This window comes from Somniosus microcephalus, chromosome 3, assembly GCF_052327205.1.
Source record: "Somniosus microcephalus isolate GS21.2 chromosome 3, FLI_Smic_1.0, whole genome shotgun sequence".
Taxonomy (NCBI): Eukaryota; Metazoa; Chordata; class Chondrichthyes; order Squaliformes; family Somniosidae; genus Somniosus; species Somniosus microcephalus.
This window is the reverse complement of record NC_140989.1, coordinates 79522634-79546272: the sequence shown is the minus strand read 5'-3', so window position 1 is coordinate 79546272 and position 23639 is coordinate 79522634. Positions and strand designations below refer to the sequence as shown.

Sequence of the window (23639 nt, the reverse complement as noted above, 5' to 3'; positions counted from 1 at the left end):
CATATTACAGAACAAATTGATGCTATTTGCATGAAAGCATTTTGTGAGTAACACAGTTCACTGCCTATGCCTCAGCAAATCTGCTACTGAAACACTCTTCCATGCCTTCGTTACCTCCAGGCTCAACTATTCCAACGCACTTCTGGCCGGCCTCCCACCTTTCAACCTCCGCAAACTTGAACTCATCTAAAACTCTGCTGCGATCCGAACTCGTACCGAGTCTCATTCACCGATCACCCCGGACCTACATTGGCTCCTGGTCCAGCAACATCTCCATTTTAAATCCCCCCCCTTGGCCTTGCCTCTCCCTATCCCTGTAATCTTCTCCAGCCCTGCAACCCTCAGATCTCTGCTCTCCTCCAATTCTGGCCTCTTACACATCCCCAATTTTCATCACTCCATACCTTCAGCTGCCTAGGCCCTCCGCTCTGGAATTCCCTGCCTAGACCTCTGCTCTGGAATTCCCTGCCTAAACCTCTACATCTCTCTCCTCCTTTAAGACACTCCTTAAAACCTACCTCTTTGACCAAGCTTTTGGTCACCTGTCCTAATAACTCTGGCTCAGTCAAATTTTGTTTGATAACTCTCCTGTGAAGTGCCTTGGGATGATTTACTACGTTAAAGCCGCTTCATAAATGCAACTTGTTATTATTGATGTTCTAGTAACTTGAATGTCTAAATGCCTGAAATTTGTGACAAGATAGCACAGGATGCCTAAATTAGTTACTGATATTGTAAATTTTCTAGCCCCAATCTGATACATCAGAAAATTAGCCAGCAGACTAAAGAAAGGCACTTATAAATGCCAGTTCTTTCATGTCTTCAGGGCATTCCAAATTGTTGCAGTCAATGAAATACTTTATTGAAGTGAAGTCACTGTTGTAATGTAGGGAAATGTGGCAGTCAATTTGCACACAGCAAGCTCCCACAAACATAGGGTCTAATGAGAGGGAGGAATTGAATGAAGTCAGTATTTGTAGGGAAATGGTGTTAGGGGAAATTGACGGGATTGAAGGCCGATAAATCCCCAGGGCCTGAATCTACATCCTAGGGTACTTAAGGAAGTGGCCCTAGAAATAGTAGATGCATTGCTGGTCATCTTCCAAAATTCTATAGATTCTGGAACAGTTCCCATGGATTAGAGGGTAGCTAATGTAACCACACTATTTAAAAAAAGGTGCTGGAGAGAAAACAGGGAATGATAGATCAGTAAGCCTGACATCGGTAGTGGGGAAAATGCTAGAGTCCATTATAAAAGATGTAATAGCAGAGCACTTGGAAAACAGTGACAGGATCAGACAAAGTCAACATGGATTTACAAAAGGTAAATCATGCTCGACTAATCTACTGGAATTTTTTGAGGATGTAACTGGTAGAATAGATTAGGGAGAACCAGTGGATGTGGTGTATTTGGACTTTCAGAAGGCTTTCGATAAAGTCCCACATAAGAGATTGGCGTGCAAAGTTAAAGCACATGGGATTGGGGGTAAGGTACTGACTTGGAGAACTGGTTGGCAGACAGGAAGCAAAGAGTTGGAATAATCAGGCCTTTTTCCAAGTGGCAGACAGTGACTAGTGGGGTACTGCAGGGATCGGTGCTAGGACCCCAGCTATTCACAATATATATTAATGATCTAGACGAGGGAACCAGATGTAATATCTCCAAGTTTGCAGACGACAAAGCTGGGTGGGCATGTGTGCTGTGAGGAGGATGCAGAGAAACTCCAGTATGATTTGGACAGGTTGGGTGATTGGGCAGATGTATGGCAGATGCAGTATAATGTGGATAAATGCGAGGTTATCCACTTGGTGGCAAAAACCAGGAAGACAGATTATCTGAACAGCAATAGATTGGGAAAAGGGGAAGTGCAACGAGACCTGGGTGTCCTTGTGCACCAGTCACTGAAGGTAAGAATGCAAATGGTATGTTGGCCTTCATAGCAAGAGGATTTGAGTAAAGGAGCAAGGATATCTTGCTGCAGTTATACAGGGCCTTGGTGAGACCACATCTTGAGTATTGTGTGCAGTTTTGGTCACCTTATCTGAGGAAGGATGTTCTTGCCATGGAGGGAGTGCAGCGAAGATTCACCAGACTGATACCTGGGATGGCAGGAATGATGTATGAAGAGAGATTGAGTCGATTAGGCTTATATTCGCTAGAGTTTAGAAGAATGAGAGGGGATCTCATTGAAACTTATAAAATTCTAACAGGACTAGACAGACTAGATGCAGGCAGGATGTTCCCAATGGCGGGGGAGTCCAGAACCAGGGGTCACAGTCTAAGGATAAGGGGTAAGCCATTTAGGACAGAGATGAGGAGGAATTTCTTCACCCAGAGGAGAGTGGTGAACCTGTGGAATTCTCTACCACAGAAGGCAGTTGAGGCCAACTTATTAAATATATTCAAGGAGTTAGATATATTTCTTAAGGCTAAATGGATCAAGGGATATGGGGAGAAAGCAGGGACAGGGTACTGAATTTGGATGATCAGCCATGATCTCATTAAATGGCAAAACAGGCTTGAGGGGCTGAATGGCCTACTCCTGCTCCAATTTTCTATGTTTCTATGTAACAGTGAAATTAATGACCAGATAATCTGTTTGTGATGTTCGTCGAGTTCAGTAAGGCTTTTGACAAAGTCCCACATGGGAGACTGGTCAGGAAGGTAAGAGCCCATGAGATCCAGGGCAATTTGGCACATTGGATCCAAAATTGGCTTAGTGGCAGGAGGCAGAGGGTGATGGTTGAAGGTTGTTTGTGATTGGAAGCCTGTGTCCAGTGGTGTACCGCCAGGATCGGTGCTGGGTCCTTTGCTGTTTGTAGTATACATTAATGATTTAGATATAAATGTAGGAGGTATGCTCAGCAAGTTTGCAGATGACACGAAAATTGGTGGAGTGGTAAATAGCGAGGAGGGAAGCCTCAGGCTACAGGACAATACAGACAGGTTGGTTAGATGGGCAGAACAGTGGCAAATGGAATTTAACCCTGAAAAGTGTGAGGTGATGCATTTTGGGAGGACTAACAAGGCAAGGGAATACATAATGAGTGTTAGGACCCTAGGAAGGACAGAGGATCAGAGGGACCTTGGTGTGCATGTACATAGATCCCTGAAGGCAGCAGGACAGGTAGATAAGGTGTATGGGATACTAATATTCTATGCCTTGGCTAATGAAGGCAAGAGCAGGGAGGTTATGATGGAGCTCTACAAAACGCTAGTTAGGCCACAGCTGGAATACTGTGTGCAGTTCTGGTCGCCACACTATAGGAAGGACGTGATTGCATTGGAGGGGGTGCTGAGGAGATTCACCAGGATGCTACCTGGGCTGGAGCGCTTCAGCTATGGAGACTGGACAGACTGGGGTTGTTTTCCTTAGAGCAGAGAAGGCCGAGGGGGGGACCTGATTGAGGTGTACAACATGAGGGGCATAGATATAGAGTGGATAGAAAGGAACTTTTCCCCTTAGTAGAGGGGTCAATAACCAGGGAGCATAGTTTCAAGGTAAGGGGCAGAAGGTTTAAAGGGGATCTGAGGGAAAAACTTTTTCACCGAGGGTGGTTGGAATCTGGAACTCACTGCCTGAAAGGGTGGTAGAGTCAGGAACCCTCAACATTCAAGAAGCATTTAGATGAGCACTTGAAACACAATAGCATACAAGGCTATGGACCAAGTGCTGGAAAATGGGATTAGAATAGACAGGGCTTGATGGCCAGCGTGGACACAATGGGCCGAAGGGCCTCTTTCTGTGCTGTATAACTCTGACTCTAAATATTAGCCAGGACACCAGGAGAACTCTAATACAATAGCAAAATACTGCAGATGCTGGAAATCTGAAATACCAACAGAAAACACTGGAAAAACTCAGCAGGCCAGGCAGCATCCATGGAGAGAGAAACAGAGTTAATGTTTCAAGTCGAAGACCTTTCGTCAGAACTGGAAAAAAGCAGGAAAAAGGAACAGATCTTAAAGCAAGTTTAGGGGCTGGGAAATGGGGGAGGGGATGAAAGAACAAAAAAAGGGAAGGTCTGCGATAGGATGGAAGGCAGGAGAAGAGGCATTAAGAGGTATTCAAGGCAAGAGGAGGTGGTAATGGGACAGGTTAAGGAACAAAGGATGGCTCTAGATGAAGTGTGAATTGCACTGGCAGAATGAAAGACAGCTGCCATGTGGGAGCGAAGAATGCTCTTCTGCGAAGAGTGCCATGGGATCTTCTACATTCATCTGCATTCTACACTGAACGTCCCATCTGAAAGGTGGCACCTCAGACTTACTGCACTGAAGTGTCAACCCAGATTATGTGCTCAAGTCTCTGAAGTGGAGCTTGAACCTACAACTGAGGTGAGAGTTCCATCACAGACTGGTCAAAATGAAAAGCACAACATGCTTGAATACACAGGATGAGATGTGCCAATAGTATTTCAATTGTCGTAATTTCATGTTTTGTTTTCCACTGAATTAATTGTGGCTAAAGCAAGCTTTAGTTATTGGGCACATCAAGCATAGTCAATATCTGCTGACAATCTTAGTTGATAATAAGAAAGCTAAAACTTATTGACTGAAACTGCTCTAGTTGCTAAAAGAAGTCATATTTAAGCGACCACATGAAGAATCAGCAAGAACACAGTATAAAATGCATACAATGTGTCATCTGTAGTACAACAGATGAATATTGATCAAATGGGAACACACACTTAAACCCCTGACAAAGTTAAATCAACAGATACATGCTGTACTTTACCAGTGTTTTGTTTCTGTACGGGTCTGTGTAATAGACATGCTCCTTGGCGCAGTCTATTTCTCCTGGTTGGCTTGGATTCACCGTAAACTGAACATGATCATGATAATGATGCTTACAGCTCAGGAGCTCAGCCTTACCAAGATACAGTGCTATACCTGTGAAATGGATTGAGATACATTCATCAAGCTGGCCATTCCAGAATGATTCAAATTTTAGATATTTTCAGCCTTTTGCCAATTCCCTCTCTCCCTCCACCCATTCTGCTGTCTTACCTGCAACCAAGCCTCCACCAATCCCTCTCCGATCCAGCCACTAGAATGGCAGACAAGCAACGTTCCCCCTAATTATTTTGAGGCCGTGTGACCCCTTTAAACTTCCGCGCAGGCGCAGTTTATTGCATTGTGAAGCTGGCTCACCAGCTTCGCGGGACCTTGAGCTTAAAGGGAACGTTGCATACAAGTGCCCCAGGGTCAAGTCGCCCTAAACTTTTTCTTCTTTTCTACGAGAAGCACTTAATCTTTACTTGGAACATCCTTCCAGAAACAAGACTACAAGTTGGTACTTGACGGTACATCCCACCACAGCCATGACATTACACATCAATACGCCAAATGTCCCGTGTGTTTCAGCACCGCCCCCCACCACAAGCCATTTCTGTGCACCTTGCAGTAGACTGGGGAATATGAATGGCAAAGGGCTGGAGGCAAGTTGACTGTCCAACCTCTCAAAGAAATGGTAAGCAATGTAGAAAACCAGCAGGGAGGAGGGAAGATTACATTTTCTATTTTACCAAATTAATTGTAACATACATAAGAACATAAGAACATAAGAAATAGGAGCAAGAGTAGGCCATAAGGCCCCTGAAGCCTGCTCCATCATGCAATAAGATCATGGCTGATTTTCTACCTTCATGGAAATGGTAGCATAGTGGTTATGTCACTGGGCTATTAATCCAGAGACACGAGTTCAAATGCCACCATGGCAGCTGGGGATTTTAAATTCAGTTAATTAAATAAATCTGGAATAAAAAGCTAGCATCAGTAATGGTAACCATGCAAAAATCAGATTGCCATAAAAACCCATCTGGTTCACTTTAGGGAAGGAAATGTGGCCAAATGTGACTCCAGACCCACAGCAATGGTTGACTCCTAATTGCCCTCAGTTACACAATTGTAACAAACCGCTATGAAACACAATAGTAAACAAATGATGGACAGACCACCCGGCATCGACCTCTGCTTTGGACACGGCAACAGCACACCCAGCCCAACCCTGCAAAGTCCTCCTCACCAACATCTGGGGACTTGTGTCAAAATTGGGAGACCTGTCCCACAGACTAGTCAAGCAACAGCCTGGCATAGTCACACTCACAGAATCATACATTTCACCCAAACTCCTCCATCACCATCCCTGGGTATGTCCTGTCCCACAAGCAGGACAGGGGTGGCAGCACAGTAGTATACACTCAGGAAAGAGTGGCCCTGGGAGTCAACAAGTCAACATTGACTCTGGACCCCATGAAGTCTCAAGCATGGGCAAGGAAACCTCCTGCTGATTACCACCTACCACCCTCCCTCTGCTGATAGTCAGTACTCCTCCATGTTGAACACCTAAAAATGAGATGCCAATGTGGGGGAAATGCATGCTAAAAAGTTGGAAGTAGCATGCTATACAGACAGGGCTAAGCAATCCCACAATCAACAGATCAGATCAAAGCTCAGCAGTCCTGCCACATCCAGTCATGAATGGTGGTGGACCATTAAACAACTAACAGGAGGAGGCTCCAGGAATATCCCCATCTTCAATGACGGTGGAATCCAGCCTAAAAGACAAGGCTGAAACATTTGCAACCATCTTCAGCCAGAAGTGCCGATGTCCCCACCATCACAGAAGCCAGTCTTCAGCCAATTCGATTCACTCCATGTGATATCAAGAAACGGCTGAGCACACTGGATACAGCAAAGGCTATCGTGCTGAAGACTTGTGCTCCAGAACTAGCCACGCCTCTAGCCAAGCTGTTCCAGTACAGCTTCTTTTTCTACAACACTGGTATCTATCCGACAACGTGGAAAACTGTCCAGGTATGTCCTGGCCACAAAAGGCAGGACAAATCCAATCCGGCCAATTACCACCCTCAGTCTACTCAATCATCAGCAAAGTGATGGAAGGTGTCATTGACAGTGCTATTAAGCGGCACTTACTCAGCAATAACCTGCTCACTGATGCCCAGTTTGGGTTCCGCCAAGACCACTCGGCTCCCGACTGCATTACAGCCTTGGTCCAAACATGGACAAAGGAGCTGAATTCCAGAGGGGAGGTGAGAGTGACTGCCCTTGACATCAAGGCAGCATTTGACAGAGTGTGGCATCAAAGAGTCCTAGTAAATCTGAAGCCAATGGGAATCAGGGTGAAAACACTCCACTGGCTGGAGCCATACCTAGCAAAAAGGATGATTGTGGTGGTTGAAGGTCAATCATCACAGCCCCAGGACATCGCTGCAGGAGTTCCTCAGGGCAGTGTCCTAGGCCCAACCATCTTTAGCTGCTTCATCAATGACCTTCCCTCCAACATAAGGTCAGAAATGGGGATGTTTGCTGATGACTGCACAGTGTTCAGTGCCATTCACAACTCCTCAGTTAATGAAGCAGTCCATGCCTGCATGCAACAAGACCTGGACGACGTTCAGGCTTGGGCTGATAAGTGGCAGGTAACATTCGCGCCACAGAAGTGCCAGGCAATGACTATCTCCAACAAGCGAGTCTAACCACTGCCCCTTGACATTCAACAGCATTACCATTACTGAATCCCCCACCATCAACATCCTGGAGGTCACCATTGACCAGAAACTTAACAGGACCAGCCACATAAATACTGTGGCTACAAGAGCAGGTCAGAGGCTGGGTATTCTGCGGCAAGTGTCTCACCTCCCGACTCCCCAAAGCCTTTCCACCATCTACAAGGCGTGTGATGGAATACTCCACTTGCCTGGATGAGTGCAGCTCCAACAACACAAGAAGCTCGACACCATCCAGGACAAAGCAGTCTGTTTGATTGGCAGCCCATCCACCACCTTAAACATTCACTCCCTCCATCACTGGCATACCGTGGCTGTAGTGTGTACCATCTACAAGATGCACTGCAGCAACTTGCCAAGGCTTCTTCAGCAGCACCTCCCAAACCCACAACCTCTTCCACCTGGAAGGACAAGGGCAGCAGGCACACAGGAACACCACCAGCTCCAAGTTCCCCTCCAAGTCACACACCATCCTGACTTAGAAGTATATTGCCGATCCTTCATCGTCACTGGGTCAAAATTCCAGAACTCCCTCCCCAACAGCATTGTGGGAGTACCATCACCACATGGACTGCAGCGGTTCAAGGCTCACCACCACCTTAAAGGGCAACTAGGGATGGGCAATAAGTGCTGGCCTTGCCAGCGACGCCCACAGCCCATAAAGAATTAAAAAACTCAGTCTTTCAACATGGGAAATAAAGTTAATTTTTTTGCTAAATTTCATTACTAAATAATCACAAATAACAAAAACCACAGTACTCAGACTTTTTTCAATTCACAAATAAAATAAAGTCTAGAACCGGCATTTTGGGCAGATCGGGGGCGGGGCCGAACATCTTTAAGAAAGATCCGCTGCAGACACTGTAGAACATTTTGTGGCAAGTGCTGCAGGAGACACTAATTCCAGTTGGGAATATGAAGCCCCACTCCAGAGACTTGAGAATATAAATCGAGGCCGACACTTCAGTGCAGTACTGAAGGAGTGCGGCATTATCGGAGTTGCTGTCTTTCAGATGAGATGCTAAACCAAGGTGCCGTCTGCCCACCCAGGTGGACGTAAAAGATCCCTTGGCACTTTGAAGAAGGGCAGGGAGTTCTCCCCCTGTCTTGTCCAACATTATACCTCAACCAACATCACAAACAGATAATCTGGTCATTTATTTAATTTGCTAGTTGTGGGACCTTGCCGTACTTCCCTACATTACAACACTGTCTACACTTCATAAGTACTATATACATGCAAGATCGTTTGTTCTTTCACATCAGAATCTTGGACGGAAGGTTCGAACAAGGTCGTCATGCATTACTACTTTCTGCCATTCAGTGTCATGGGTGCACTTAATAAATTACTGAACAGTTCAGTCAGTCAATCACAATGGTCTGATTAACTAAGGGGCTGATTCCTACCGAGTGCACATAAGCCTCTTGCTACCAATAAAAATTAGCCAGGTTTTCCCCTTGGGCTCAATCTGTTTGCTGTGGGAAAGACAATACCAGCCAACAGCATTTTGGGGGCACAATCCTCATGATAACTTTTGCTAACAAATTAATAAGGATTTAGTCCCTTTCTCCTTAGTACCACTTCCGACAAGAGGAGGACTATGACTGACTACAACTTGCATGGAGGGATTTAAACATGATGAGAATGCCAAACTGGAGGTGTTGGGGGACTGGAATGTAGGTCAGCAAACACAAGGGTGCACAGGGGTGATGGGTGAATGGGACTTGGTGCGAGATCGAAAATTCTGTTGGCTGGATTCTATGAGCCGAGCTTAACTTTACGAAGGGTGGAAGATGTGAGACGGCCAGAAGAGCATTTGAATAGTCGGCTCTGGAGGTGACAAAGGCTTGGATGAGGATTTCAGCAGATGGACTGAGGTGGGGTGGAGATGGCCGATATTACAGAGGTGGAAGTAGCCAGTCTCTGATGGAGAAGTTATGAGGTCAGAAGCTCAGCTTGGGTTCGAATAGGATGCCAGGTTGCAAACAGTCTGGTTCAACCAGAGACAGTGGCTGGGAAAGGGGATGGAGTCAGTGGCAAGGGTACGAAGTTATGGTGGAGGCCGAACACAATAGCTTTAGTCTTCCCTATGGGCTGGATAGCAGACAAGTGTCCTGGTTGATCTGTTTAAAATGCAAATGTCATGTTTCTTTTAAGATTAAAAGTTGTAAAGTCCAAAAATCCTCAATATTATTCAGAAAGCATAATTTTTAATATAAAAAACATTTTCCCCCCAGGGGACCCAGTAGGAATGCACCATTAATTTTGTACCTTAAGTACTTGGATTTCCCCTTAAGGTTTTCATTACTAATGATTTTTTCCCCCCCGCAACTGAAGAAATGTTGTGTATACCTGCAACTTAAGATACAAAAAGTGTATATTACTGCTGGTTTTGACATGCCATAGGCCAATAATCAGGGCTGTTCTAGAGTTGCTGGTTTTTTGGGACTATGTTAACTTTTTTGGAGCTGTTGGCCAGCTTTTGCTCGGTTGGGGTGTATTGAGAATAGATTTAAATACTTCAAATTTACTACCGGACGACAGATACTTTACACAAAAAAAATTTAGGTTCCAGGCAGCCCAGGGTACGTTTCATTCGGTGATGCTCTGTTTGGCCTGTTGAAAACTCCCCCAAAAATTGGCAACTGAAGAACAGTCCTGATTCTAGGTCCATTTTTTGAGAAAATAAGCAGTTGCGTGGCTTTGTAATTTAAGCTGTAGATATAACTGAAATTCTTTCACTTTTATTGGAGGAAAAAAAAAAGCAAACACTCAAAAACTTACTTTTATAAAACAAAGTCCCAATTGTACTTCGGCGGCAGTGCGAGGCGAGGCCCGATCAGAGCATCGGACCTGTGAAGGGGCAGTGACCGGCGGCAGTTAAAAGCGGCGGCAGATTCAAATCGGCGGCAGTGCGAGGCGAGGCGCACCAAATCAACAGCAGAGGAGAGAGGTAAAAAGTAATCAGAGTGTGACGTCACCAGGGAGCAGGTAAGTGACTGGTTGGTGAGTATTTCTCTTTTTTAAACTTTAACTCTGTAGTTTATAGTTACTAGGGTCTTTTCTGGTGTAGCAGGGACTGTTGGTAGACTATACAAGCGCCTTAGAGATATTTTTAATTGGTGGTAGTAAATTAATTTAAATTAAGTAAAGGGAAGGTCATGCCAGGTGAGCCCAGCCCCGTGATATGCTCCTCTTGCTCTATGTGGGAATTCAGGGACCCCGGTGCCCCTGATGACCACGTGTGCCAGAGATGCATCCATCTGCAGCTACTAGCAGACCGCATTGAGGCGCTGGAGCTGCGGGTGGATGGGTTGTTGAGCATTCACGATGCTGAGGGGGTCGTGGATAGCACGTTTAGTGAGTTGGTCACACCGCAGGGAAGGGCTGCACAGGAAGACAGGAAATGGGTGACCACCAGGCGGAGCAATAGAAGCAGGCAGGTAGTGCAGGAGACCCCTGTGACCATTCCCCTCTCAAACAGGTATGCCGCTTTGGATACTGTTGGGGGGGATGACTCACCAGGGGAAGGCAGCAGCAGCCAACTTCCTGGCACTGGGGGTGCTCCTGCTGCCCAGGAAGGGGGGAAAAAGAGTGGGAGAGCAATAGTGGTAGGGGATTCTATAGTAAGGGGAACAGATAGGCGTTTCTGTGGCCGTAGACGTGAATCCAGGATGGTTTGTTGCCTCCCTGGTGCCAGGGTCAAGGATATCACTGAGCGGCTGCAGGGCATTCTGGAGGGGGAGGGTGAACAGCCAGAGGTCGTGGTCCACATTGGTACCAACGACATAGGTAAAAAGAGGGATGAGGTCCTGCAGCAAGAATTTAAGGAGCTAGGTGAAGGATTAAAGAGCAGGACCTCAAAGGTTGTAATCTCTGGATTACTCCCCGTGCCACGTGCTAGTGGGTATAGGAATAGGAAGATAGAACAGATGAATGCGTGGCTAAAGGGATGGTGCAGGGGGGAGGGCTTTAGTTTCCTGGATCACTGGGTCTGCTTCTGGGAAAGGTGGGACTTGTACAAGTCGGACGGTTTACACCTGAACCAGAGGGGAACCAATATCCTTGCGGGGAGGTTTGCTAGCACTGCTGGGGGGGGTTTAAACTAATTTGGCAGGGGGATGGGGTACAGAGTGGAGCTATAGTAGGGGGTGATTTACAGCCAAATACAGAGGAAAAAACAAGTCAGCTGGGAAGGCAGAGCAAATATGTGAAGGCAAAAGGGAATATGACAGGGCTGGAAGGCATATATTTTAATGCAAGGAGTCTTACAAATAAGGTGGATGAACTGAAGTTGTTGTTGAACACATGGGAGTACGATATTGTTGCTATCACGGAGACATGGTTGAGGGAGGGTCAGGACTGGCAGCTCAATATTCCGGGGTATAGAATCTTCAGGCGAGACAGAGGGGGGTGTAAAAGGGGAGGGGGTGTTGCAATATTAATTAAGGAGTCAATTACTGCTGTAAGGAGGGACGATATATTAGCGGGTTCCTCTAATGAGGCCATATGGGTAGAACTTAAAAACAAGGGGGCAAGCACTTTGCTGGGAGTGTACTATAGGCCCCCAAACAGTCAGGGGGAGATAGAGGAACAGATATGTAGGCAAATCTCAGAGAAGTGCGAAAATAATAGGGTAATAATAGTGGGGGATTTCAACTTCCCCAATATAAATTGGGATAGTCAGAGTGTGAAAGGCTTAGAGGGTGCAGAATTCATAAAGTGCATCCAGGAGAGCTTTTTGAGCCAACATGTAGAAAGTCCTACAAGAGAGGGGGCGGTACTGGACCTAATTCTGGGGAATGTAGCCGGGCAAGTGGTGGAAGTATCAGTAGGAGAGCATTTTGGCGACAGTGACCATAATTCGGTGAGATTTAAGGTGGTCATGGAAAAAGACAAAGACGGCCCGGAAATAAGGGTTCTAAATTGGGGGAAGGCCGATTTTAATATGATAAGGCAGGATCTGGCCAAAGTGGACTGGGAGCAGCTACTTATAGGAAAATCCACATCAAAACAGTGGGAGACTTTCAGAAGGGAAATAGAGAGAGTACAGCGCCAACATGTTCCTGTAAAGGTCAAGGGTGGGACCAACAAGCAAAGGGAACCTTGGATGACAAGGGATATACAAAAATGCATTAGAAATAAAAGGGGGGCTTTTGGCAGTTACAAAAGACTAAAGACGAAAGAAGCCCTAGAGGAGTATAAAAAGTGCAGGGGCATACTTAAAAAAGAAATTAGGAGGGCGAGGAGGGGCCATGAAATAACACTGGCGAGCAAAATAAAGGAAAATCCTAAGATGTTTTATAAGTATATTAAGGGCAAGAGGATAACCAGGGAAAGGGTAGGGCCCATTAGGGACCAAAGTGGCAATCTGTGTGTAGAGCCAGATGATGTAGGCGGGGTTTTAAATGAATTTTTTGCATCTGTGTTCACTATGGAGAAAGACGATGCAGACATAGAAATCGGGCAAGGGGACTGTGACATACTTGAACATATTAGCATCGAGGGGGAGGAGGTGCTAGCGGTTTTAGCAGGCCAAAAAGTGGATAAATCCCCAGGCCCGGACGAGATGTATCCCAGGCTGCTGTGGGAGGCAAAGGAGGAGATTGCAGGGGCTCTGACACAAATTTTCAGAACCTCTCTGGCCACAGGGGATGTACCAGAGGACTGGAGAACAGCTAATGTAGTACCATTATACAAGAAGGGTAGCAGGGATAAACCAGGGAATTACAGGCCAGTGAGCCTAACATCTGTGGTAGGGAAATTATTGGAAAAAATTCTGAGGGACAAAATTAGTCTCCACTTGGCAAGGCAAGGATTAATCAGGGATAGTCAGCATGGCTTTGTCAAGGGTAAATCATGTCTGACAAATCTGATTGAATTTTGAGAGGGGGTGACTAGGGGGGTGGATGAGGGAAATGCTGTGGATGTGGTTTACATGGACTTCAGTAAAGCTTTTGACAAAGTCCCGCATAGGAGACTGGTCAAGAAGGTAAGAGCCCATGGGATCCAGGGTGCCTTGGCGCGTTGGATCCTAAACTGGCTGAGTGGCAGGAGGCAGAGGGTGATGGTCGAAGGTTGCTTTTGTGACTGGAAGCCTGTGTCCAGTGGGGTACCTCAGGGATCGGTGCTGGGTCCCTTGTTGTTTGTGATCTACATAAATGATTTGGATGAGAATGTAAAAGGTATGATCAGCAAGTTCGCAGATGACACGAAAATTGGTGGGGTGGTCAATTGCGAGGAGGAAAGCCTCAGGCTACAGGACGATATAAATGGGTTGGTCAGATGGGCGGAAAAATGGCAAATGGAATTTAACCCTGAAAAGTGCGAGGTGATGCATTTTGGACGGACAAATAAGGCAAGGGAATACACAATGAGTGGTAGGACCCTAGGAAGTACAGAGGGTCAGAGGGACCTTGGTGTACATGTACATAGATCCCTGAAGGCAGCGGAACAGGTAGATAAGGTGGTTAAAAAGGCATATGGGATACTTGCCTTCATTAGCCGAGGCATAGAATATAAGAGCAGGGAGGTTATGATGGAGCTGTACAAAACGCTGGTGAGGCCACAGCTGGAGTACTGTGTGCAGTTCTGGTCGCCTCACTATAGGAAGGATGTGATTGCTTTGGAGAGGGTGCAGAGAAGATTCACCAGGATGTTACCTGGGATGGAGCGCCTCAGCTATGAAGAAAGACTAAACAGGCTGGGGTTGTTTTCCTTGGAGCAAAGAAGGCTGAGGGGGGACCTGATTGAGGTATACAAAATGATGAGGGGCATAGATAGGGTAGACAAAGAGGAACTTTTCCCCTTAGTAGGGGGGTCAATAACAAGGGGGCATAGATTCAGGGTAAGGGGCAGGAGATTTAGAGGGGATTTGAGGAGGAACTTTTTCACCCAGAGGGTGGTTGGAATGTGGAACTCAATGCCCAAAAGGGTGGTAGAGGCAGGAACCCTCACAACATTCAAGAAGCATTTGGATGAGCACTTGGAATGCCATTGCATACAAGGCTATGGACCAAATGCTGGAAAATGGGATTAGACTGGACAGGGATGGATGGGCGGCGCAGACACGATGGGCCGAAGGGCCTCTTTCTGTGCTGTAAAACTCTATGACTATGACTCTATTGTAGGAAAAGGCACAACAGCAATTCCACCTCACAGCCCCCAAGACTCCTGCCATTTTGAACTGTGTTAAGGGTTATTTCTAATTTGACTGAACACCATTTAAAAACTAAAAGCAGAAATTGTGGCAGATTTGAGAATTAAACATCACAGGCACTAAGCAGAATCCAACAGGTGCTTTACCACTTGATGCTAGTGGGTCAGTAAGCACACTGTTTACCTAAAAATGGGCCTCCTGATCGCTACAGAAATAACAGATGGGCAGTATGGCTGGGTCAGATTATAGACAACAATAAAGCATCTTAATAGAGTAAAAGTTTGCAGAGACAATATTTAGGCCTTAGACTGAATTATTTTGATGTATGAAATAGTGCATAGAAAGGTTACTTTCTCTCACAGTGACAATATGCAAGATTTGACAGGGCTGGGTGAGCTTGAATAGAAACTGCATAACTGCAATTAAGACACGACTGTGATTAAATCAGAATGAAGATATCAAAACTGATGACACATCTCATATGTTAACAATTTTGGAATGCTAATGCAATCTTACCATTACCGATGGGATATTACTCATGATGCCCAGGGGCCAGATTTGCACTTATGGTACAATGTTGGGAAAGCACAGAAGGAGCATTACTCATCTAATTCATGCTATATCTTAAAAACACACTAATTTTCCAAAGATGAAAAAAACATTAAAAAGGTAACTATTTGAAACCTACAATCACAGGTAAGGTCAGAGAATAAGGTATTAAATACAATATTTCACACAATGGTAATCTCAGCTGGGTTAGGGGAGAGGTTGTGGAAAGATAAAGAACTTGCATTTAAATAGCACCTGTCACATCCTCAGGATGTTACAAAGCACATCACAGCCAATGATTTTTTTTTGGAAGTACAGTCGCTGTTATTCAGGTAAGCATGGCAACCAAACTGCACAAAGCAAGACCCAAAAATCAGGCCAGTTAATTTGATTTGGTGGTGTTAACCGAGATGAATGGTTGTTGGGACATCAGGAGAATCCCCTGCTCTTCCTCAAAACAAAACATCTGAATAAGTAAACAGAACCTTAGTTTAATATCTCATCTGAAAGACAGCATCTCTGATAATGCGGCAGTCCATGGGTACTGCACTGAAATGTAAGCCCAGACTATGTATGAGGAGACATCTACTGTGCACAATTGACTAGTGAAGTTTCAGTCAAGTAGTTGTGGGAGACGTCAATGGCTTGGTGATAGCCAAAGTGGAGTTACTTAGAAATAGGCACGGTCCATGAAGACCATCTCCCTGAACGGTTAGAAAATGGAGAAGGTATACCCCCAGAAAACTGATGTCTTTCTACTCCCCAAATTATAAAGCAAGTAACTTGTCGACTATGCTTGGGGGGGGGGGGGGGGGGGGGGGGGGAAGATTTTCCCCGTGTGTTATGTGAAGCAAAATCAGAAAAATTGACTTTTTTTTTTAAGATCGTCTTTATGATTTCGCTACATGCAGTGCACAGAGGAAATCATCCCTGTTCCCTTTTCCACTCCCAAGTTCTGAGCTGCCGACACATTCTCTAGGCATCGCTTTATCTCTACTTATATTGTTAGGAAAAAAAAAAAACATTAATTTGAGACCCGAGACATGGTTATAGGTCAGAGGGCATATACTAATAACAGTCCAGCAAACTAACTTTGAATAAAAGTAGTATATAGTTGTCAGTAACTCAAAATGTATCTGTGAAACACCCCTAATTCAAATCACTTTAATTATATAGAGTGAGCCTGTTGAAACATGCCTAATTAAGTGTACTAATCAGTTTGCTTCCAGCATCAGTAATTCAGGCAATAAATAGCCAGAGTTTTCTTGAAAAGCCAAGAACAACTTTATGTCAGCAATTTTATAAGAAAAAAAATTGTAGTCTCACCAGGAGCATCATATTTCAGAACTTCCTGGAAGGAGACAGACATGACAGGATGTTTGAGCTTCTCTCTGAAGTCTGTGATGGTCTGATAGGCCAGGAACACTGCCACGGACATCAGGAGCAGGTAGATGAAGATAAGAATCACAGCAAAAGTGTTCTTCAGACAGGCTTTTCCAAAGATGGAAGAAAGACTTGTGGAGCTAACTTCATCTAGAACAGGAAATAGTAATTTAACTGCTAATTCCTTCCCTCATTTAATGGCGTACAGCAAGCACTTTATTAACACAACAAAGTAACAATTCATTCACATCACAGTGGTTACTGTAGGATTCAGTGCCAGCTCTTATGCATGAACACATTAAGTCATACACTCACTGTAGATGAGAACTTCATATTCAAGGGACAGATGGAGGAGCGAGTTTTTCTTTCTACTGCTTCAGCTGAACATGGCGGTTGTGTATATAGTTTCTACACAAACTGGTACAACTGCCAAATAACAATCTGCATTTACACAGGGCCTTTAATGCAGTAAAATGTCCCAAGGTGCTCCAGAGGCAAGATCACATGCTGAGCTGCAGTAGGAAATGACTGAAAACATTGTTGAAACAATAGGTTTTGCCGAGTCTTTTGTAGGAAGAAAGGGAGGTAAGCAAGGCAGAGGTGTTTTGGGAGAGGATTTCACAGAAACCCCACAGTACAGATAGAGGCCATTTCGGCCCATCGAGCCTGCACCGACACATATCCCACCCGATCCCCGTAACCCCAACACCAACACATATCCCACCCTATCCCCGTAACCCCACGTATTTAATCCCCCTAACACTAAGGGTCAATTTATCATAGCCAATCAACCTAACCCGCACATCTTTGGACTGTGGGAGGAAACCGGAGAACCCGGAGGAAACCCACGCAAACACGGGGAGAATGTGCAAACTCCACACAGACAGTCACCCGAGGCCGGATTCGAACCCGGGTCCCTGGCGCTGTGAGGCAACAGTGCTAACCACTATGCCAAGATACAGTTGAAGGTTCTGCCACAAAAAGGAGTGGAGGGCGGGGAGAATACAAAGGCGGCCACAGTCAGGAGAAAAACAGAGGGCATGCTGTAGCACAGAGATGGAGCTGACTGAAAGGTTAGCAAGCATCAACATTGTGAAGGGATTTGTAAATGAGAACAATGATTTTGAATTCAATACGATGGGGAGCTCAATGGAGGTTGGTGAAGATGGGGATGAAAGGGAGGTGGAGTGTGATAGGATGCAGAGTTTTGGGTGACTTGGAGGTTATGTATGTTGGGAGTTTGGGAGACTGGTGGAGAATGTTGGATCAGCTGAGGTCAGAAAGGTGTTGGAGAGAGTGTTTCAGCGCTGGTGGGATGAAGTAAGTACAGAGCTGGGCATTGTTGTGATGGGGGGAAATAGTCTTGGCAATGGATAGGATATGGAGTTTGAAACTCAGCTCAGGATCAAAGAGAACACAAACTGCAGATGATCAGGTTCAGCTGAAGCGAACAACCAGCTAAGGGGATAGAATTGGAGGCTAAGGGTGTATAGCTTTTGACAAGAGCCAACCAGAATATTGGGAGAAACTTCTAGTTCATCCAGATCTTTATGTCAGACAGCACAACAGTGGTGTGGAGTTGAAGGTGGTGAGGAAGAGTTAGAGCTGGATGTCATCAATACACAAATGGAAGTTGACTCCATGCCAACAGATGCTGTTGCTGAGGCAACATGTGGACAAAGAACAGAAGGTGCTAAGGATGGAATCTCAGGGCACTCAAGATGAGCATGGAGGAGTGGGGTTGAGTACACCAAATGTTGCAGAAGGTTGAGGAACACGAAGAGAGAGGAAGCCTCTAGGATTATACTCAAAGGATATTTTACTATGCATTTGGGTTCTGTGGAAGAAAACCAGACTGAGGAGATTCAAACAGGTGGCGATGAGAGAAATGAGCATAGAGCTAGGTAGTGATGACGCATTAAAAGAATCTTAGAGAGAAAAAAGGTTAGAGAGAGAATGGGGCTTTAGTTGGAAAGGGCAGAGAATGAGGCTGTTGACTGCGATTATGAAAGTTGAATAACAGAACCTAAGGAAAGGGAGTTATTGATGTCAGGGAACATTGGGCCAAGGAGAGAGAGTTATGTCACTATGTGGTCAGGAAATTTATCAGGAGGTTGAAGGCACAAGGTGGGTTTCATGGAGATGAACTTGATGAGTGTGGGAAAATGAAAACAAGAGGGAGAGAAGCTAGATCAATGAGGTGTCAGGACTGAGAGAAGAGGGAAGAAAGTAAGGAAGTCTTTAAAAACAAAGTTTTATGAGCTCCTCACACTTGACAGAGGTGTAGATGAAGGGAGCATAGGAAGGGTTTACCATCTAGAAGTCTGGGATTTCCCTTACCCTCCGAGGAGTAGTTGGGGTATTTAGCAATGGAGGGGGAGATATGCTATTGCTTAATGTAGTCTAGGCAGATCTGGCTGCACCAGGTGCATGCAGACTTAATGTTCTCAGATGTAAAGGTGCAGTGGTAGGAATGGTAATAAGAGAATGGCAGGAGTGGTGGCAATATTGGGGACAAGGACATCAAAGGAAGAACCAAGGGAACTGCTGAGCAGATCAACAGCAGTGATGTCATGGCAGGTGAAGGGCTAGATGGGAAAGAGTTGGGAATGAGAGAGAATGTTAGAAAGGGTTCTTGGGATTGCTTTTTTCCTAGGGACAGAGGGAGAGGTTAGTAGGGCTGGAGTCAGCCAGGGAGATGTGGGTGTTGAGTGACGTTGGCCTTATCAGTGATTGAAACCTCAGAGGCAGTGAGGTTGAGGAATGGCAGGATGAGGTTGGTTGATGATAGGAGTACAGTGAAATCAGAAGGGGGTGGGAGGAAAAAAAGGGAGATTTAGCTCATCGAGGATCAGGAGTTATTCAATGCAGAGGTTAATTGAGGAAAGGAGGGACGAGGTTTAGTGCAGGAAGTTATATGGAGACTTGGGAGAGCAATAGACAATGGCCTGGAATTTGCAATTGTTATGAAGGTAAAACTGTCAGCGCTCGCCGTCATTACTGTGTAAAACGGACAGCAACTTCTGGCATCTGCACAGTTAAACAGGAAAATCCAGTGATATCCTGCTCCTCTACAGGGCGTGCTGTTGCAGTCTTCACAGATGCAATCAGCACTGAATCAGTGTATTGACATGAAGTTCAATTTTTTTTTTTTTTTTTTTAAATAAACGCACTATTCTCGCTGTAAAATCCACTGAAAACATTGTTGAATGAGGAGTAAATAAGATTTTAACGGTGTACTAAGTCATAATTATTGCTGAACAACCTCTCTGGCCCTGAAAACGTATCAATCCTTACATTCCAGAGATTTTTTTGTTGTTGAAGTTTATGATTTTTCAAGCTGCTACCTTAATCCCAGGTGTATGTCCCAATCTTTATTTCGCACTCTGTAAAATGATTAAAAGTGAATGATAATCAGTGCTTTTTACATCCTGGTTTGCTGTCTGAGAATTCTGCAATCCAATTGGCTGCTCAGCCTGCTTGATGACTTCACTGTTCCTGGATGCCAGAGATCCCCTATAGATGGCACCTGAATGAAATTGACATCTTAATAGGGGAAATCGACACCACAGAGCCTGCTAAATCTTTGTGGGCAGCTTTCTTCGAGGTCACCGCTGACCGCAAAATCCGGGCCAATAAAGACTTTGAAGAGGAGGCAGGGAGGGTGATAAAGAGTGAGATGCTCAAAATAGCAGAAAATGCCAGAAGAGTAAGGGAATAGGTCAGGTGGGATAATAAGCAGATAATTAATTACTTTTTTTTCCCCTCAATACACATATTTTATGGTAGCGCTGTCCTAAAAGCACCTTTCATGGCGTATAAATTCACTTTCATCTGCTGGAGGCTTGTTTTTAGTTTGATAAGTAAATGTTTTCACATTGCACTAAGTTACAAGGTAACAAATTCCTCTGAACTGTGATATTGTGCCCTGAATATAAAAGTTTATCTGAAGGACACAAAAAAGGCAAAATAAAGATATGATGGCACTGGAAGCATGAGCCCATTTTTTCTTTAAAAAAAAAAAACATGCTCATTACCAAATAGTCAAACAAACCCTGCCATTCAAACACATAGGTGCTGAGTAATATTACTGTAAACCAGATAACATTCACACATGCAAACCGCCTCACCACCATTGCAGAGATTTAAAATGGAACCAGAAAATACCGACAGCCAAGAAACATCACCGCAACAACCCGAGACAGAAAGCAGCTTCAGAACTGGCTCAAGACGACTCAGTTTACTCAAACAATTTTGCTGACCATTTCCGTTAACCAACAAAAACCAGAGACAACGCAGCGATTATACTGGCCTTATATTAATTAGGATTCCAGACACCAGCTGCTGCAAATTGGCTCTCAACATTTGCACAACTAAATCCAGCTGCTGTATCCCAGTGGCAGACTCGTAGACCCTGGACTCTCAGGATAAGGGAACCAGCTTTAGCTGCGTAATTGCTAGGAGCTGGTTCAAGGAGGATATTTTTCTGGACTCCAAATTGAAACAAATACAAAAGCAGTTTAAAAGTTACCGCATTCCTGACTGCACAACTATGGAAAAGTATATTGAGACCCAGACCAGCTGTTTTCCTGCAGGGAGAGGTGGAATACTGAGGAGAGTGTCTTTCTCAATGCTTGTTTATACCTCGTATTACTGCGTCATTTATATCCTTTTGCTCTGCATCAGTCTCATCCCCGAGTTCAGAATTGTAAGTTCTTTCCTCTGTTCCATCATCTGCAAACTGCAGAGAAAAGTAAAAATGTATAATTTATATTAGTAAACTGATCACATGAGAGGCTGGAATATCCAGCGATCAGAGAACTTGAGGCCTGCAGACATTTGGATACTTTAGCACAGCATCAAAGACCCAAAGTCTGTACCAGTTGAAATCATCTAGAGTTAGTTCAGGATTTTGGAATTACTGTAATTGTTCTGCACAGGGATCGAATAAGAATAGATCCACTTCAGGGTATGGGGAGCCTGACATAATCCATCCTCAACAGCATTTTGCAAAGCTCATTGTGCATGCCAGTGAGAAGTGGGAAGAGAAATAGCAGCAAATACATGTCTATTTGAAGTAGGCAGGAGATGAAGACAGAAAAGGGGGCAGAACCCAATTCTGACAGTCTACATCCTGTCTTTTCAGATGCTGACAGGCCTGCTGTGTATTTCCAGCAATACTCCAGCGGAGGCCTAACTAGTGATTTGTAAGGTTTAGCATGACTTTCTTGTTTTTGTATTCAATGCCCCATTTACAAAGCTAAGTATCCCATACACTTTCTTAACTGCCTTATCAACTTGCCCTGCCACCTTCCAATATACACATCTTGATATGCTTATTTTCATTTTTAAATGTGCATGTATAGAACAGTGGTTGTGGATTGTGGGCGGGCAACATTTAGTTGGTAAATCACACCCATCACCTTCATATTTACAGTAAGAGTCACAACCTGAAAATACTTCTAGAATAGCTGTGCCAATAGGTTATGAGCAACATCTGTGATACTCCACCTTTGCCAGGACTCTATTCTCAACACAAAATTACCAAACGACAGCCATAAGCTATTACAGCAGTGAGTGTTCAAACATTCATGTCTGGAATCTCCAGACAGTTCTGTGTATAAAAAAAAATTACAAGGACATCAACTAATTCTGATTGGATTTTCCCACTTTTAATCAGCCTAATCCCAAAACAGTACTGGTCCGGGTTCAGAATAACACCTCCCCAGGCCTTTAATGCAAATTCAAACTGAATTAAACAAATTTGAAATCCGTAACCCAGTAGCACTCACCTCGGACTCCATCCTTGCTCTCTGACTAAGATGAAAAAGATGAAGACTAATTGCATTAGAGTCTAATTTGACCTTTTCAGCTGCTGAGTAATTGGAATAATTTAACTGTGAACATCCTTAAAAAGTGAGTGTTTACTTTTGGCCTGTGGTTCAACTTAATGCCTATAAATCTAAATATTTTTTCTATTATATTTTGTATTACTACTTTTAAAATAGTAATACCCCTCTGGGAAATGTGGTACATTGAAGTCCCTGCCACAAAATGGTCAAACTTCAGTTCACCACTGTACCCTCCTTAGTTCAAACATGCTGCTGGACAGAATGTCAAGCAGAGGCCAAGCATTTCTTCATTGGCAAGGCCAGGAAAGGAAAAAAACTCCAGGACAATTCACTTAGGCCAGTGTCAGCACCTCCTAGCCTTGGAGTGTACAGTTGGCACTAATGAACAGGTGTCCACCTCTTGGCCAGAGATGGTGCCCAAAACAGAGGCATGCAACTAGGTGGGGGAGGAAGCAGGGGTGCTGGAAGCAAAATGACAATTGTAGCAGACTATCCAAATGGGATATTTTAGATTCATCTATTTTTCTTCACCCCCTCGCACGACTCCAATGATTGCTCCACAGTCCCTCTGGGTAACAGCACATGCAACTCTAAATCTGCAAGTCCCTTGGATATTGGAAGGGATTGGACACCCATGCCTCAGAAGGGGTGATCCAATCTCCAACAAACTTTTTTTTTTTTTTTTAGGTTCCTTGGTGCCACATACTATTCTCCTAGATGGACATGGATAAGCAACCTGCTCTGAGGCAGACTGTCCTTAGGCTGCCCTGCCCCTTTAAGGCAAAAAAGTTTAACTGCTGAAAATCCTGAGGTCAAATCAGTGAAAGTGAAGGAAGTTCTGCAGTTACTTGTAATAAACTTCCAGCTCCAAATCATAAATATTGATGATATGACACATTTATTTCTTTGAATCTACTTTTGACACTTTGGTGTATGCTAAATGTAAGACTTTATACATAGAGATGATTTCATACATAGCTTGACAGAAGAATCAATTTTAGTTTAAGGGCCCACTTATACAATGGAATGGTAAAGGAAAACAATTAACTTATATAGAGTTACTTGCATTGATAGTGCTTTTCATACTCTTAGTATGTTCCAAAGCACTTCACAGCAAATGTTCACTGCTGTAATGTAGGGAACACGGCAACCAATTTAAATA

The 23639-nt window shown here is 44.5% G+C and overlaps 1 protein-coding gene across 2 annotated transcripts in view; it reads right to left on the bottom strand.

The window, feature by feature from the left end:
- The window catches only part of pacc1 (proton activated chloride channel 1), a 42155-nt gene that overhangs the window by 6406 nt on the left and 12110 nt on the right, over window positions 1-23639 (bottom strand). Inside the window, exons 2-4 of one of the 2 annotated variants that reach the window (XM_085981263.1) lie at window positions 21270-21366; window positions 16569-16775; window positions 4740-4894 (exon numbers count right to left, since the gene is read on the bottom strand). In XM_085981263.1, coding sequence (XP_085837389.1) covers window positions 4740-4894; window positions 16569-16775; window positions 21270-21366 — 459 coding nt within the window. The remainder of the gene's footprint in view (window positions 1-4739; window positions 4895-16568; window positions 16776-21269; window positions 21367-23639) is intronic. The other variant, XM_085981264.1, reaches the window with a different exon arrangement.